Below are 17,113 nucleotides of genomic sequence, written 5' to 3'. Positions count from 1 at the left end.
CTGTTTGCTCCAATGAAGGATGTACTTCTTGGGAAGCCATATGTGGATGATGGGGAGGTTATTGATGTAGCAAGACGGTTGTTTGTTTGAATGGGAGCACGGACCAAACAGTGAGGTCATCAGTTCCATGATCTAAGGTGGCAGAAACCATGGGAGGAACAACACAAACAGCACAGTCCAGTCAAGGGGAAGGGGAAATGAGCAAAGAGGTAAAGGGAATGCTGGGGCAGCAGGCAGATGAAAGAACAGGAGGGGGGGAGGGGGGGGAATGGGGAGAGCAGGGGTGCCCCAGAAACACTACGCCCATTGGGGCACCTGTATCACCACTGACCCATCCTGATCCCAACACTTGATCATGACACAATGAGGACAAGACCAGGGGAAGAAGACACAAGAAAAGGGGAAACAAAACTGCACAAAAGATCAGACAAAACATAGGGAAAAAAGCAGGGAGAAACTGGCTGGTGTGGAGGCAAGGCCGAGGCCACCATAACCAATGCCAATGCTAATTGAGGAACTCCATTTCCAAAGGAAAATTCAAGAACATAAACCTGACGACCTTGGAGTGTTTGGAGTGTAGCCCACTTTTGCGATAAAGACAGACAAACCTAGGGAGGAGATAAAGCATTCCTAACACACCCACATTCTCTGTTTTTTTGGTCACTGGCATGAAGACGTTTAAAAATAATAAGACCGGTGGAGGACTAGTGCTGCCTTAGATGTTGCAAAGTGTGATGATTACAGATGGTAGTTGCAGTGGCTGTGCTTCACCATGGAACTGGCTGATGGCAAACGGGGCCCATCGAGTGGGGAATGGTAATGCTGGCAGTGCAAATTACCTTATTGGACAGATCATAATGACTTCATCAATACAACCTGACAATGAAGGTTTAAATATGACATGGGAGGAATATAGAGGCCAATCAGCATGATGGAAAACCCAGCGGGGTAACCTTACCATGGGAAGTTGGGAAGGGAATGACAGCATCAATGGGAAGTTGTCACTATTGCAGAGGTCATTGTGTGGCAACCAGTATATGGAAGGAAGAAGGGGAGGGAAGTGAGGAAAAGATAAATGGCAGGGAAAGTGCCTTTTTTGGCAAACCATAGTTAAGAAGGCACAGGTTGTGGTCTGCAAAAAATTGGCCAATGAGGAGCCCTGACTCGATGAAAAAGCACTGAAGCACTGCTCCAAGAAGCCTGATGGGCATTAAAATCCCCAAGGAGGAGGTAGGGAGAGGGCACTTGTTGAAAGAGGGCAGCAGGTGTAGATGGCTAGTCAGAATGGAGATGGGGGACTGCAAACTGTGATCACACAGTCCAAGTGAAACTGGATGGTAACTGCTTCCAATGTGGTATGAATGTGAGTCTATTACTAACAATGTCCATATGGACCAAGATCCAAATGCCTCCAGAAGACCTGAAAGGGCCAACCTGGTTCTGACAGAAAGCATAGTACCCACAAATGGTCAGTGAGATTCATGGAGAATGACACAAGCTGCCAAGAAAAAAAAGTTAGAGATTGCAACTCTGGGAGCTGACAGTAATATCAGTAATATCCATTACAGTTCTATTGAATAAACATGGAATAGGGATCAAAATGGGAAGCAAAACAGGCTGGAACCAATCACACTGCTGGGCCACCATCTGTCAGCAACAAGTGTGGGGTGACATGCATAAAAAGGTCAGACTCAGGTTGCGAGGGAGGAGTTGGCACCTCTGGCAGCATCAGAGGGGTCTTGGTCTGGGAGTTATGTTTCTTCATCTCCCCTGTCATTGGTCAGGGATGGCAAGGCATGGAGGGAGAGCAGGCTTCTGCAAGGTTTATAAATGAAAGAGAATAAGTAGGACAAATGATTAAGGGACTTATAGTCCTGTATATTCTTTTCCTATTAAAAACCAGGCAGCCTGGTGAGCATGGAGAGTGACAGTTATAACAATTAATACAAATGGGCAGCGGGACACAAGGGCTCCCCTTGTGGAGTGGATGTCCACGTCCATTGCATAGATGGTCCACCGTACAGTGGGAATGTAAGTGCCAAAAACACCTCATCGGTGGCAGGACATATGGCTTCACATCACTCCAAAACACACAACCTTGACCTTATCCTGGAGGGCACCTCTCAAATTCTGGAATAAAGGTGCTGGTATCAGTGTGATTGTTCTTCTGACCTTTTTGGAAACTCAGAACAAAATGAATACCCCATTGTTCCAAATTGGCCCAGAGCTCCTCATCAGATTGAAGGATGAGGTCCCTATGAAAAATGATTCCCTGAACCATACTGAAGGACTGGTGAGGAGTAATGAACACTGGGGCACCACTGAGATGGTCACAAGCATGAAGGGCTGAAGTTTGGACAGCAGAAGACGTTTTGATCAACAGCAAATCCGACGGCATCTTACTGAGAGACCCCACTTCCACTAAACTCGTCTTTAATATTTTCCACAAAAAATAATGGCTTGGTGGTGGTGAACATGTCCCCGTTAGTCCTAGTGCAAGCCTGTGAGTTTGACCCTCCTCCCAGGTTGTAGCCAGGGGAGGTAAGGTCACAGGGTCATAAGAAGCAGCATTAAATGATCCGTTACCAACTGAAGAGATGGCTGTCAAAAAATGGCCAATTTTTTGGGGGGGCTTCATATGTTTGATAGGCAAAGCATTCACCCAGATACCACCCACTCTGATCATGGGCTCTCCCATGAGCACCACCCAGCCACAGTAGAGGCTGTCTGGCATGGCGGCCAGTGCTAAGACTTGTACTTCCCCAGAGCGACAAGCAGTCACTACTTAGCATAGGTGGGGAGGCAACAACTCAGTTATCAAAAGTGTGATCCCTGTGTTGTTAGGGGGATAAGTTAGATGGGTGCATAACAGCCACACCACACAACCTGGCTACATGTGGTGGTGAGCTAGTGGGGCAAGGTGGACCTACAGTGGAAAAAGGAAGAGAGGAGGAAGAGGTATCCATACCGTAGATGCTAGAGAGGGAGTTCATCCCCAAATCCCTCACACCGTAGAAAGAAAAATTAGGAGCTGAGGTCAAATTCCAAAGAGGTACCAAAAATGCCAAAAAGGATGGATGAAAAGGAAAAGGCAAGGAGAACCAAAACTGGAAGGAATACTAGAAACCAGGTGCGTAGCAAGGCTGACAGAATTAAGAACACTGAGAGAGGAGAAGGAGGGGTAGAAGGGAAGCAATGAGGATAGGGAGGGAGAGGCATCACGAAGAAAATGCAGCACGGAAATGAACAATGGATCATAATAGCTGGGAGCCCTGTGCGTGCCACATGTGAACTCACAGTAGAGCAGTACCATGCAAGCATACAGGCCCTCCCAGTTAGGTGGTGTAAGGTCATCACACTGAACAGGGATTATGATTAAAAATAGGGTTTGTAGCCAGAAGAATGGGGAATAATATGTTGTATTGGAATCCTGAATGAAATCAATATGCTGTAAGAACAAAAAGTGTTGCATTGCTTAATGAATGCCCCTTATAACTGGACGTCATCACTGGGAACATCCATGAGTTTTAACTTAGCTTTGTTAGCTTTGGCACTTGCGGAATGGCATCAACCTTCTCTGTCAATGGCAGGGAACCTGCATCTGGTATCCAGTGGCTTAGGGATATAACTTCAGGTTACCCACACCATAGTGTTCCAAACATTTTAATACCTCTCTAAGGTGCATGGTGTTCATTTAATGCAATTAGCTAATTCTGATCAAAACTTGAAAGTGAACTCCAAGTGATATTGCAAAATTCTTCACCCTTTCATCAAAGAAGTAATGACCATCCACTATGAAAAATAAATAAATAAAATAAAAAAATTAAAATTACAAGAACAGAGCAAAGACAATCTGAAGACTTATTAGATGTGAAATAAATAAAACTGGTATGGAAAACGATGGGTACAGATGATGTAAAATTTTAAGTCATTGGGCACTAAGCTTATTTAATTCATTATGTCAATAGCTGATAACACGAGGAGACAAAAATACGTAATTGAAACCAGTTTATTTAGATTTGCTTGGACACATATAACATAGTTCACCAGTACACATAAGTTATCCCAATAAATTGCTAAAGAGATCACAAAAATAATTGTGTCTCATAAAAGAAGGGACTCTTCTAGTTATGATGATATTCCAAACAAAATTGTCATTGCTTGGTAGAACTCCCCTCGAGTTACTTTTGTAAACAATCAATGGGTTGAGCAATACTTCCTGAAACACTGATGTATGCAATAACAACTCCTTTATCTCCTTTATGTAAAAGTGAAGAAAATCAAGGAACTTGTAACTATAGACTTACCTCCCTCTTTTCTGTGAGCTCAGAAATGTTTGTGAAGGTAGCTTATAATAGAATGCTACACCACCTTTCTGACAATAACCTTTTTACAGTAGCTTAATTTGGATTTTGAAAAAGCATCTCTACAAAAAAAAAGCAATATAAGCCCTCACAAATATAGTCCTGGTAGAAATAAATAAAAAAGGGCATTTTCAATTTGACACAGAGAATAGAAGGTGTTTGGCACAAGTTATTCAACTTTGAAGCTGATGGATTATAGGTTCCTCCCTTGATTTCAGTACTTAACAGTGTTCAGTTCATGAAGCAAGTCCAATGGGTACCAGAAGATCAAACAATATTGTCTTGAAATTGATATGGCATAAATGAGATAAACATCAAAATAAAATAAAAAATACTGCTACAAGAAAACTGACTTTCATTGGAATAAATAAATAACATCTAATGGTCCTATGGATGTTGGGTAAGTAGCCATCACCATGAAAAAGAAGCCTTACTTGTGGTTCACAGAAAACAGTTTAACTCATAATCTTATAAAAACAAATATTATGCAATCTGAAATAAATAAATATAACTCATAAGTATCAAAAGAAGAGGTCGGTTGCCACATACTACACTCATGCTCGTAAATGAAGGATAATTTCAGAATGTGATGCCACGCAACATGGCACTACACAAAACTGGCACTAATAGCATGGGCACATAGGGAACACACAAGCAAAAATTAAATGATTCTCAGCCACAGACATTTCTTTCATCTGTGCCACATTTTCTTGTTGTTTCTCGGTCGGACGAAGGTTAAGACTTCTCCACAGTTAACCCTTTCATTATTCAGAAAAGTGTCGATGGAGTCCTGTATAGTCTTGTTCCTGTTTACGAAATGACACCTTGTTGTTAGAAACAGTCAGTGCCCTCTAAGCACAAAAATTGCTGCAAACTTCACTGCTACATACCTTCCCTGTCCGGGTGGAAGCACACCACACTTTAAATTCATCACGCAGGGTGGTTTATACATGCTCACTTGCCGGATTGTTCAACAGGGAAATTCAAAACTACCTTTCTGACCAGGGCATAATGGCTGTTCATTGAGTCATGAAAAGGGTTGACTAGGACTTCGTACCAACCCATACTATCTTTTTGACATTTGACAGAGTTCAACTTCCATCGAACATTAAAGCAGGCTATGAAATCATTTCAGTTCGCCCTTACATCCCCAACCCTACGCGTTGCTATCGGTGTCAGCAGTTTAATTATACCAGCCAGTCGTGTTCTAATCTGGCCAAATGCGTTACGTGTGGCAAGGATGCCCATGAGGGTGCTTGTCCACCTCCATCCCCTCGTTGCATCAACTGTATGGTTGACCATGCTGCTTCCTCTAGAGATTGCCCCATTTTCAAAGATGAACAGCTTATTCACGAAATCAGAGTGTAGGAAAAGGTGTCTACCTTTGCTGCTTGTAAGTTTTTTGCCAGTCGAAAGTCCACGGTGCCTCCAGCAGGTAGATATAGCACTGTCCTTGCCTACTAAGGAGGCAGCCACGCAGACTTATGATCTCACCTTTAGTGCCACAGCTGTCAGACCGCCCACCACAAAGATCGCCCGTTCAACCTCCCCCACTATCACCTGCTCACCCTACGGCTCACCCCTCATCGGCTTCTGCTAAATCACAAGACCCAAAATCAGACACCCAGACTTCCAAAAAAGAGCCTACTTGTGAAGATTTTCTATGTACCTCAGCTTCACAATCATTGTTTCCTCCCTCATCTCAACATCCTGTTTCCAAGAAGGCTCATAAGAAACCAAGTTCCTCTCCTTCTCTGCCACGGTGTGTCTCATCTACAGCGCCACCTGGTGGTAACCACCTTCGACCGTCTTCAATGTCGCCAAGGTGCACTGCTGGCAGCCGATCAACCGGCCAGTCGCTGGTGGCAGGAGCTGCCCCCAAACAACCTATGGATCAAGATCTTCTGCCTTTGGCTGAATGCTGCTCCACACTGTCGGCCGCCAGCTCTCAGCAGTCGTTGAGTTGAGAGCAACCATGGTAAGATTCTTCCCTTTTCTGTCCACCCTACGTCAATTATCCATTGGAATATCTGAGGCATTATAGCCAATCAGGATGAATTGTTGATCCTCTTATGATCCTTCTCGCCAATCATCTTCTGTCTTCAGGAAACAAAGCTGCATCCCCATGATCGCTTTGTTTTCCTTCGTTTTCAGTCAGTCCGGTTTGATCTCCCCTCTGTTGAAGACACTTCAGCACACGGAGGACTTATGATTCTTCTCCATGATACTGTCTATTACCACCCAATCCCCTTAAACAGTTCCTTTCAAGCTGTTGCTGTCAGTCTTTCCCATTCTGGATACACCTTCTCTCTTTGTACCGTATACATTCCATCGCCCACACTGATGGCAAGAGCTGATCACCTTCATCTCCTTGGTCAGCTCCCGCCCCCTCTATTTGCTGGTTAGGGCCTTCAGTGCCCACTACCCACTTTGGGGATCTCTGTGTCCTTGTCTGCGAGGCTCCCTATTCATTGACATCTTCCACCAAGTGGATCTTGTTTGCCTCAACACTGGAGAACCTACATTTTTGTGTGCCTCCATGACTAATTTCTCTCATTTGGACCTTTCGGTCAGCACTGTTCAGCTAGCTCTGCACTTTGAATGGTTTGCTCTTGCTGATACACACTCGAGTGACCATTTTCCATGTGTCCTTCGATTGCAGCCACAACTACCATCTCTGCGCCCGAGATGCTGGAAGTTTGCCCAAGCCGATTGGACACTTTTTTCATCTCTAGCGACATTCGATGACCGTCACTTTGCTAGCGTTGACAATCAGGTCACTCATGTTACAGAAGTTATTCTTACAGCCGCAGAATGTTCAATACCTTGCACCTCCGATTTTCCCTGCCCCCCCCCCCCCCCCCCCATTTCCTTGGTGGAACGAGGCATGCCATGACGCAGTACGTGAATGGCGACGCGCTCTTCACGTTTTCCACCACCATCCTACTTTGGACAACTGTATCCACTATAAGCAGTTACATGCATGATGCCGTCGCATCATCCGCGACAGCAAGAAGGCAAGCTGGGACTTCTTTACTTGCTCTATTAACACCTTCACTCCCTTCTCAAAAGTGTGAAGTCGAATTCGATGGTTATCTGGCACGCCTACTTTCTCCCCGATCTCTGGGCTCACTGTAACGCATGATACCTTAGTAGACCCTGTCGTAATTTCTAACTCATTGGGTCAACACTTTGCTGAGATTTCGAGCTCTTCAAATTACATGCCAGCCTTTCTCCCAAAGAAACGTGCAGCGGAAGTGCGACCTCTTGCTTTCTCCTCTCAAAATAGCGAAACCTATAATACTGTTTTCTCCATGCGGGATCTCCAACATGCACTCTCTTCTTCTCGCTCTTCCACCCCATCATTGGATGGTATCCACATCCAAATGTTGCTGCATTTATCACACCATAGTCTGTTTTACCTCCTTCGCCTTTATAATCGAATTTGGACCGACAGTACTTTTCCCAGAGGATGGCAGGAAGCTATCATCATTCCTGTTCCGAAACCTGGAAAGGACAAACATCTTCCCTCTAGCTATCGCCCCATTTCTCTCATGAGTAGTGTATGTAAGGTTTTGGAGCGTATGGTGAATTTCCGTTGAGCTTGGTGGCTGGAGTCATGAAGCCTTTTAACATCTGCCCAATGTGGTTTCCGAAAGCATCGTTCTGCAGTTGACCATCTTGTTGCTCTCTCCATTTACATCATGAACAATTTTCTCAGGAAACGCCAAACAGTAGCAATACTTTTTGATCTGGAGAGAGCATACAATACCTGTTGGAAGACAGGCATCCTCCGCGTACTGTTCTCTTGGGGCTTTCGAGGCCAGCTGCCTGTTTTTATTTGTGAATTTATGGCAGAGCACACATTTAAAGTGCGGGTGAACACTACTCTCTCCCGTAATTTCTCCCAATAAAACGGGGTACCCCAGGGCTCAGTGCTATGTGTTGTACTGTTTGCCATAGCTATAAATCCAATTATGGATTGTCTCCTTCTTGATGTCTTGGGCTCCCTATTTGTGGATGATTTTGCGATCTACTACAGCTCTCAATGGACCACCCTCCTTGAACAACGTCTTCAAGGATGTCTTGATCGCCTTCACTCTGGGAGCATCGAAATTGTCTTCTGCTTTTCTCCCAGTAAGACCATTTGTGTCAATTTTTGGTCTTGTACAGAGTTTCTTCTGCCTTCCCTACATCTAGGACCTGTTGACCTTCAATTTGTGGATGTCGCTAAATCCTTGGGACTTATGTTTGACAGAAAACTGTGCTGGTTCCTCCCATGTTTCCTATCTTTCAGCTCACTGTCTGTGATTTGTGAACACCCTCTGTGTTCTGAATAGTACCTCCTGGGGAGTGGACTGAGTGGTCCTTCTCCGCCTCTATCGTGTCTTAGTGCGCTCGAAATTGCACTATGGAATCATAGTTTACTCCTCTGCTCGGCCGTCTATTCTTTGGCGTCTCGACTTTGTCCACCACCGTGGACTGCGTTTAGCATCTGGAGATTTTTACACTAGCCCTGTGGAAAGCCTTTATGCTGAGACTGCTGAACCTCCGCTTTCCAATCGGCGAGCTGTCCTTCTGAGTCATTATGCTAGCCATCTGTCTTCCATACCTGCTAATCTGGCCCATGACCTTTTTTTTTTTGGACGCCTCCTTGGATTTAGGGTATGCAGGCGGCCCTTCCTCTCCACTACCACTGGGAGTCCACATCCATCAACTCCTATGTTCTCTTTCGTTCCACTTTCCTAAACCTTTCTTGACAACTGGGGGTACTGGGGCTCATAAATGAACCAAAAATATTGGCATCTTAACTAAAAAAGCCAAAATTATAAATACATAAAACATAAAATAATAAGAACCAGCCTTGTCTCTGCCCCTGGACCTGCCTGCTTCGTGACCTTTGTTAGCTTTCCAAGGATGGTACTCCTTCTCTCATTTATCGTCGGGCATTGCTGCTCTATGCGCACAAATGAAGGATGCCACATTTATTTACACTGACGGCTGAAAAACATAATTTAGTGTTGGGAGTGCCTACATTGTTGGTGACACCCCTAATCGATTTTAGCTTCCCGACCATTGTTTGGTTTCTACTGCGGAGCTTTACGCTGTTCTCCAGGCTGTCCAATATATCCACAGCCATCAGCAGATACAGTATATTATACACTCAGATTCGCTCAGCTCTCTCCTCAGTCTCCAAGCTCTTTACCCTGTCCACCCTCTGGTCCACCAGATTCAGGACTGCCTCCACTTGCTCCACTTAGGGGACGTCTCTGTGGCATTCCTCTGGATCCCAGGACACGGTATCTGTGAAATGAGGTGGCCAATAAATCAGCCGAGGCTACAGTCTCTCTTCTTCAGCCCGCGGTTTGCATAGTTCTCTTTGCAGATCTACAGAGTGTTATATGTCATCATGTTGCTCTTTTACGGCATGCACATTGGTCTACACTTCCCGATAATAAATTGCGAGATGTGGAAGCTCTTCCCTGTGCTTGGACCTCTTCTTCCCGAACTCGTCTTCGGAGGGAGGTAATTTTAACTATACTTTGGATAGGACACTGTCTTTTTAGCCATCGACATGACATCTTTTAGTGGCGATCCTCCCCCGGTTTGTCCCCACTGGTCTCAACTGTGGACAGTGAGACACCTTTTACTTCATTGCCCCTATTTTACTCCACTACGTGCTCATCTACAGCTGTCACCTGATGTATCTTCCGTTGAAGCAGATGACGCGCACTCAGCCGATCGCGTCCTCAAGTTTATTAGTGTCAGTGAAATGACGTCGGTCATTTGAAGCTCTTTTTGAGGAAAACAACCCCCCCTCCCCTTCTGTAGTAGTTTTCTAAGCTTTCCTTCTGTTATTTAGTTTCCCCACCTTTTGAGTTTCGCTCCCATTGCTGCTGATTTCCAATTTGTTTTTTTTTACCTTTCCCTAAGCCACAGACCGGAGCGCTAATGACCGTAGCAGTTTTGCTAGGTGGGGAAAGGGGGGGGGGGGAGGGACGTGACACAGATCTGTAAGTCCACAGTATTGGTGATAAGTTGAGAAAACCATCCCAAAACACATGTGCTACAAAATGCCACTGTTTCGTGCACATGTAACCCAACATCAATATGGGATATGATCACCATGCACACATAGATAGGCCACACAATGGGTTGAAATACTCTGGATCAAGTGTTCAAGCAGCTGCTGGGGTACAGCCTTCCATTCTTGAACCATTGCCTGTCAGAGCTCCTGAAGTGTCCTAGGGGTTTGAAGACGTGCAGTGATACGTTGACCAAGACCATGCCAGATGAGCTCGGTGGGGTTTAGGTCTGGAGAACAGGCAGGCTATTCCATATGCCTGATATCTTTTGTTTCAAGGTACTCCTCCATGATGGCACTTTGGTGGAGCTGTGTGTTATCATCTATCAGGAGGAAGGTAGGAACCCACTGCATCCCTGAAAAGGTGGACATACTGGTGCAAAATGACATTCTGATACACCTGACCTATTACAGTTCCTCTGTCAAAAACATGCAGGGGTTTACGTGCACCAATCATAACCCTACCCCACACCATCAAACCACGACCTCCATACAGGTCCCTTTCAAGGACATTAAGGGGTTGGTATCTGGTTCCTGGTTCACGCCAGATCAAAACGTGGCGAGAATCACTGTTCATACTATACCTGGACTCGTCCGTGAACATAACCTGGGACCACTGTTCCAATGATCATAGACTGTGTTCTTGGCACCAGGCTTTACAGGCTCTCCTGTGACCACGGGTCAGTGGAATGTACCTTGCAGGTCTCTGGGCAAATAAACCATGTCTGTTCAGTTGTCTGTAGACTGTGTGTCTGGAGACAGCTGTTCCGATGGCTGCAGTAAGGTACTGAGCAGAGCTACCTGCGGTACTTTGTAGCCATCTGTGGGCACAGATGGTGAGACATTGGTCTTCTTGTGGTGTTGTACACTGTGGACATCCCGCACTGTAGCATCTGGATGCGTTTCCTGTGTGCTGGGGAATCGTTGCCACAATCTTGAAATCACACTTTGTGGCACACGGAGGGCCCGTGCTACGACCTGCTGTGTTTGACCTAGTATTCTACCCCTCATAACATCATCAATATGTGTTCTTTGAGCCATTTTCAACACACAGTCACCGTTAGCATGTCTGTAAACATTTGCACACATACTCGCTGCACCGTACTCTGACATGTACCAACACACCTCTGTGTATGTGGACTGCTGCCAGTGCCACAGTGCAAAGACAGCAGGTAAAATGCACTGCATGGTCGTACCCCAAGGTGATTTAAACCCGCAAACTGCCACCAGAGTCTTGTTTCAACATGTATCTGCATTATCCTTATTTTACGAGCATGAGTGTAAATATAACTCCATGTGTGAGTACCTTGTCATCCAGTTGAGTAATAAAAAGAAACTTAGGTGGAACTAGAACATGGATAAGTTAACCAGCGAGCTCATTTCTGCCTGTCTTAAATTTAGAAATCTCTCTCACTTCTATGACCTGTGGATAGGATCGCTAGCACACTTTCCCTCATCACTCTCTTGTGGCATGATCTCCTGGGACAATTTGCTAATGTCAAGGAAGTATTTATTCTAAAAAATATGTCAATTAAGAATGGAATATGAAGGTGATAGCCAAATATCTTGCAGAAGCTTTGTCAGAGATCTTGGGAGTTTTACTCTTGTTGGTTGGTCAGTTGATTTGGGAGAGAGGACCAAACAGCGAAGTCATCGGTCCCATCGGATTAGGAAAGGAAGTCGTCTATACCCTTTCAAAGGAACCATCTCAGAATTTGCATGAAGAGATTTAGGGAAATCATGGAAAACCTAAATCAAGATGGCCAGTTGAGGGTTTGAACCATTGTCCTCCTGAATGCAAGTTCAGTGTGGTAACAACTGTGCCACTTTGCTGAGTTTTACACTTGTGTCAGTACATTAACTGTGAAGTTTTTAGTTATTAGTAAGAGTGAAGTTAAGATGAACTTTGAACTTCACAACTGCAATACTAAAAGTAAAAATAATTTGTGTATAGTTTACTCATCCCTCTTCAGAGTTCAGAATTGAGTTTTCTAGTCTACATCTACATCTACATCTACATCTACATCCATACTCCGCAAGCCACCTGATGGTGTGTGGCGGAGGGTACCCTGAGTACCTCTATCGGTTCTCCCTTCTATTCCAGTCTCGTACTGTACGCGGAAAGAAGGATTGTCGGTATGCTTCTGTGTGGGCTCTAATCTCTCTGATTTTATCCTCATGGTCTCTTCGCGAGATATACGTAGGAGGGAGCAATATACTGCTTGACTCTTCGGTGAAGGTATGTTCTCGAAACTTTAACAAAAGCCCGTACCGAGCTACTGAGCGTCTCTCCTGCAGAGTCTTCCACTGGAGTTTATCTATCATCTCCGTAACGCTTTCGCAATTACTAAATGATCCTGTAACGAAGCGCGCTGCTCTCTGTTGGATCTTCTCTATCTCTTCTATCAACCCTACCTGGTGCGGACCCCACACTACTGAGCAGTATTCAAGCATTGGGCGAACAAGCGTACTGTAACCTACTTCCTTTGTTGTCAGATTGCATTTCCTTAGGATTCTTCCAATGAATCTCAGTCTGGCATCTGCTTTACCGACGATCAACTTTATATGATCATTCCATTTTAAATCACTCCTAATGCGTACTCCCAGATAATTTATGGAATTAACTGCTTCCAGTTGCTGACCTGCTATTTTGTAGCTAAATGATAAGGGACCTATCTTTCTATGTATTCGCATCACATTACACTTTTCTACATTGAGATTCAATTGCCATTCCGTGCACCATGCGTCAATTCGCTGCAGATCCTCCTGCATTTCAGTACAATTTGCCATTGTTGCAACCTCTCGATACACCACAGCATCATCTGCACAAAGCCTCAGTGAACTTCCGATGTCATCCACCAGGTCATTTATATATATTGTGAACAGCAACGGTCCTATGACACTCCCCTGCGGCACACCTGAAATCACTCTTACTTCGGAAGACTTCTCTCCATTAAGAGTGACATGCTGCGTTCTGTTATCTAGGAACTCCTCAATCCAATCACACAATTGATCTGATAGTCCGTATGCTCTTACTTTGTTCATTAAACGACTGTGGGGAACTGTGTCAAACGCCTTGCGGAAGTCAAGAAACACGGCATCTACCTGTGAACCCGTGTCTAAGGCCCTCTGAGTCTCGTGGACGAATAGTGCGAGCTGGGTTTCACACGACCGTCTTTTTCGAAACCCATGCTGATTCCTACAGAGTTGATTTCTAGTCTCCAGAAAAGACATTATACTCGAACATAATACGCGTTCCAAAATTCTACAACTGATCGACATTAGAGATATAGGTCTATAGTTCTGCACATCTGTTCGACGTCCCTTCTTGAAAACGGGGATGACCTGTGCCCTTTTCCAATCCTTTGGAACGCTTCGCTCTTCTAGGATTGGAAAAGGGCACAGGTCATCCCCGTTTTCAAGAAGGGACGTCGAACAGATGTGCAGAACTATAGACCTATATCTCTAACGTCGATCAGTTGTAGAATTTTGGAACACGTATTATGTTTGAGTATAATGTCTTTTCTGGAGACTAGAAATCTACTCTGTAGGAATCAGCATGGGTTTCGAAAAAGATGGTCGTGTGAAACCCAGCTCGCGCTATTCGTCCACGAGACTCAGAGGGCCTTAGACACAGGTTCACAGGTAGATGCCGTGTTTCTTGACTTCCGCAAGGCATTTGACACAGTTCCCCACAGTCGTTTAATGAACAATGCAAAAGTCTGTAACACATTAGTAGAAGGTATCAGACGGGAAACTGGAAGACCCCAAATAGTCAAGAACAATGTAAAGAAGTATGTCATTTGCCACTCCTATAATTTATCAGTTTGTTTGGAGTTAGGGATGTAAATTGCTGGTTAATATCAATGTTCACACAAAACAATAAATAGACAGCTGATAGTGGTATCTGAAATCATTGCGTAGATGTTTTGTATGAAGTAGCAGGCAGAAACAGCAGCTAAATAGGGTAAGAACAAAAGCATTTCCCTTCTTTTTCAAATTAACTGCTATTTTCTTAATATTGCGTATATGTAGTGTCTGTATGCTATCTAATCAGAAATATCTGAACACCCCTATGTAATGCAGAATTGATGACTAGATGCCACAAGAGTGAGTCCTGCCACTACAGAAGGGGACAGGAAGTAACCCACACAAACGCAATGGGCGGCTACCGCGGCAGACTTAAGCGGCACCTGCAACTTAGTACCAGTGCGTTCCGCCAGCTGGTGCTAGAGGCATTCCTGCCAAACATTTAATCAGCCGTGAACTACTCACACACTTGAACCTTTTCCTGGCGTGGATGGTCACACTATGATATCACCACCACCAGTCAGGGATTGACAATAGCCACCAATCATCAATCCGTAATCAGCAGAGGAAGACTGGAGCTGCCATATTAAATAGCCAGAAGAAAGGGAAACAGGCATCTTTTGACCCGCCGTGGACTGCTGCCCGGAAGATACTTCGACACAGCCGAAATGTTGAGGTGCCATGTCTTCGCTACGCCAGCCATCGGCCGTGGACTCTGTCTATTTCCTCAGCATCTGCCAGATAGTGTCTAAATTCAGTTCAGTTGCTAATATTTCAATTCCACAAGGTGGATTATGCTTTGGCTTGTTATAAACTTTTGGTAGGAGAAGAAGCCTTTTCGTTTTCGAAGAAAGTTTATCTTTTTGTAAATTTAAGAGGTGGCCTTGCTCCACCAAATAAAAATTTTTGTTCGTATATGGGTGGTAATCTGTGGATATAACAGTGGCCTAATCATGGAATATCATCTAATTGGAACAAGTCCATGAGAGGCATTTCAAACCTTGTAAACCCTTAGACCAGATAGATTTCATTTACTGACACAAAGGTACTGTCAAATTTTGTGGATAGCAGTTGTAAAAAGCCATATGAAATCTGTGGAAGGAATCACCTATGAGTTCCAAAGTGGCACCAGCAGTCCAGGTAGTACAATGACTGTGCATAGGGAGAAAAAAAATGGGATACAGTGGTTGAGCAGCTGCTCTTAGGCTAGACATTTCTGTTTTCAGTGGCATGACACTTGAGGTGGTGTAAAGAGCAATGGTACTGTACAATGGAGGATTGGAAACAAGTTATTTGGAGTGATGAATCATGTTGTACTCTGTGGAAATCTGATGGAAGTGTTTGTGTTTGGCAAATGCCTGAAGAATGTTACCTGCCATCATGCATAGTGCCAGCAATGCAGTATGCTTATCATGGTTATGGTGTGGTCCTCTTGTTATGCACGGGAAAATGCTAAATATGAAAGGATATGAACACAATTTACAGCATTGTATACTGTGTACAATAGAGGAACTGCTCAGCGGTGACGATTATTTGTATCAGCATGACAGTGCTCTATGATGTAATGCAATGCATGTGAGACAGTGGTTTGTAGTTAATAATATTCCTGAAGTGGAGTTGCCTGTCTAGAGTCCTAATATGAACCGAGCGGAACATCTTTCGAATGAGTTAGAATGTCAACTTCACTCCATACCCCATTGTAGAACATTACTACCATCTATGGTTTCAGCTCTTGAGGAAGGATGGGCTGACATTCCATGATAGACATCTAGATACCTCACTAAAAGTGTTCCCAGCAGAGTTGAAGTAGTCATACAGTTGTAGAATGAACACTCTCCATGTTAATGTCCACTAATAGATGTCCAGATACTTTTGATCCAATAATGCATAAAGTAGTGTAGAAATAGCTAATTATAATTACTGATGTGAGTAGATTAACGGTAGTCATTATTTGTTGTTAGTGTACTCTATGGAAGTTACCTGAAGTGGCTGGCTGATTTTTAATGTATAACTTGACTCTGAAAGTTCTCTTTCATGTTGAGATTTAAATAGCATGCTGTGTGAATGAATTATGATTTACTTTCGTGTATAGTTGCAGCAGTGAGGCATCAGTAGTCTTCTGTTATGACAATACCTGATAAATATTAGAAAGTATTAAAGGTCTTGTAATTCGTACTATATAAATGATGTCTGGGTTTAAATATATAAGACTATATAAAATTTGGCTGAGCAAACATTTTATTTGAAGGAGTACCTATCATTTGTAAAGAAGAGTAATTGATTAACTTTTAATAGTAAGCCAAAATGCCAAATTAATAATCATTCACAACAGTTTAAGTCATAATTCTGGTGGTAGAATTATGTAGTTACTCAACACTTATACAATTTATTATGATGTAATGGTATGAATGTTACTGCACACTTACGCACTTTGTTATGATGCAGTGGTTTGGAGATACTTCATCTGTTGGCACATTTCTCATTTGAACATGAAAAGACACAGCTTCTTGCAGCCATGCCCAGAACTTCCAAAGATGTTCTGTTGTTCGGAATGCTTCCTACTGTTAACTAATTGCATGCTTGCCATGTGCTTAATTGAGAAAGTGTGCAAGAGAATTTTTCTATCTTTATCAATATTAGTAGACAGTAAAATAATAAATTTAAAAATATTAATTATTGTGTTTCTCTAAAAAAAATTCCTGTTTCAGGATCTTAATAAAATTGCAAGCTGCCATAAAAATGTTCACATACTAAAATTTGGTGAGTAAAATGTTTTGGTTCTTTTGGTTTTCAATTCAATTTACTTTAGTTGTTTGCTGAAAGATCTGTTTCTGTTTGCTATATCTATCTACCT

At 43.6% G+C, this 17,113-nt stretch overlaps 1 protein-coding gene across 2 annotated transcripts in view; it reads left to right on the top strand.

Moving 5' to 3' along the window:
- The window catches only part of LOC126271967 (C-factor-like), a 73,013-nt gene that overhangs the window by 7,095 nt on the left and 48,805 nt on the right, over positions 1-17,113 (top strand). The window contains exons 1-2 of one of the 2 annotated variants that reach the window (XM_049974438.1): positions 6,149-6,342; positions 16,968-17,019. In XM_049974438.1, coding sequence (XP_049830395.1) covers positions 6,283-6,342; positions 16,968-17,019 — 112 coding nt within the window. In that variant the 5' untranslated portion in view covers positions 6,149-6,282. Of the gene's footprint in view, positions 1-6,148; positions 6,343-16,967; positions 17,020-17,113 lie in introns of those variants that run through there. The other variant, XM_049974430.1, reaches the window with a different exon arrangement.

Source organism: Schistocerca gregaria, chromosome 1 (assembly GCF_023897955.1).
Source record: "Schistocerca gregaria isolate iqSchGreg1 chromosome 1, iqSchGreg1.2, whole genome shotgun sequence".
NCBI lineage: Eukaryota > Metazoa > Arthropoda > Insecta > Orthoptera > Acrididae > Schistocerca > Schistocerca gregaria.
The sequence above is the reverse complement of the archived record's forward strand: the minus strand, read 5'-3'. Positions and strand labels throughout refer to the sequence as shown.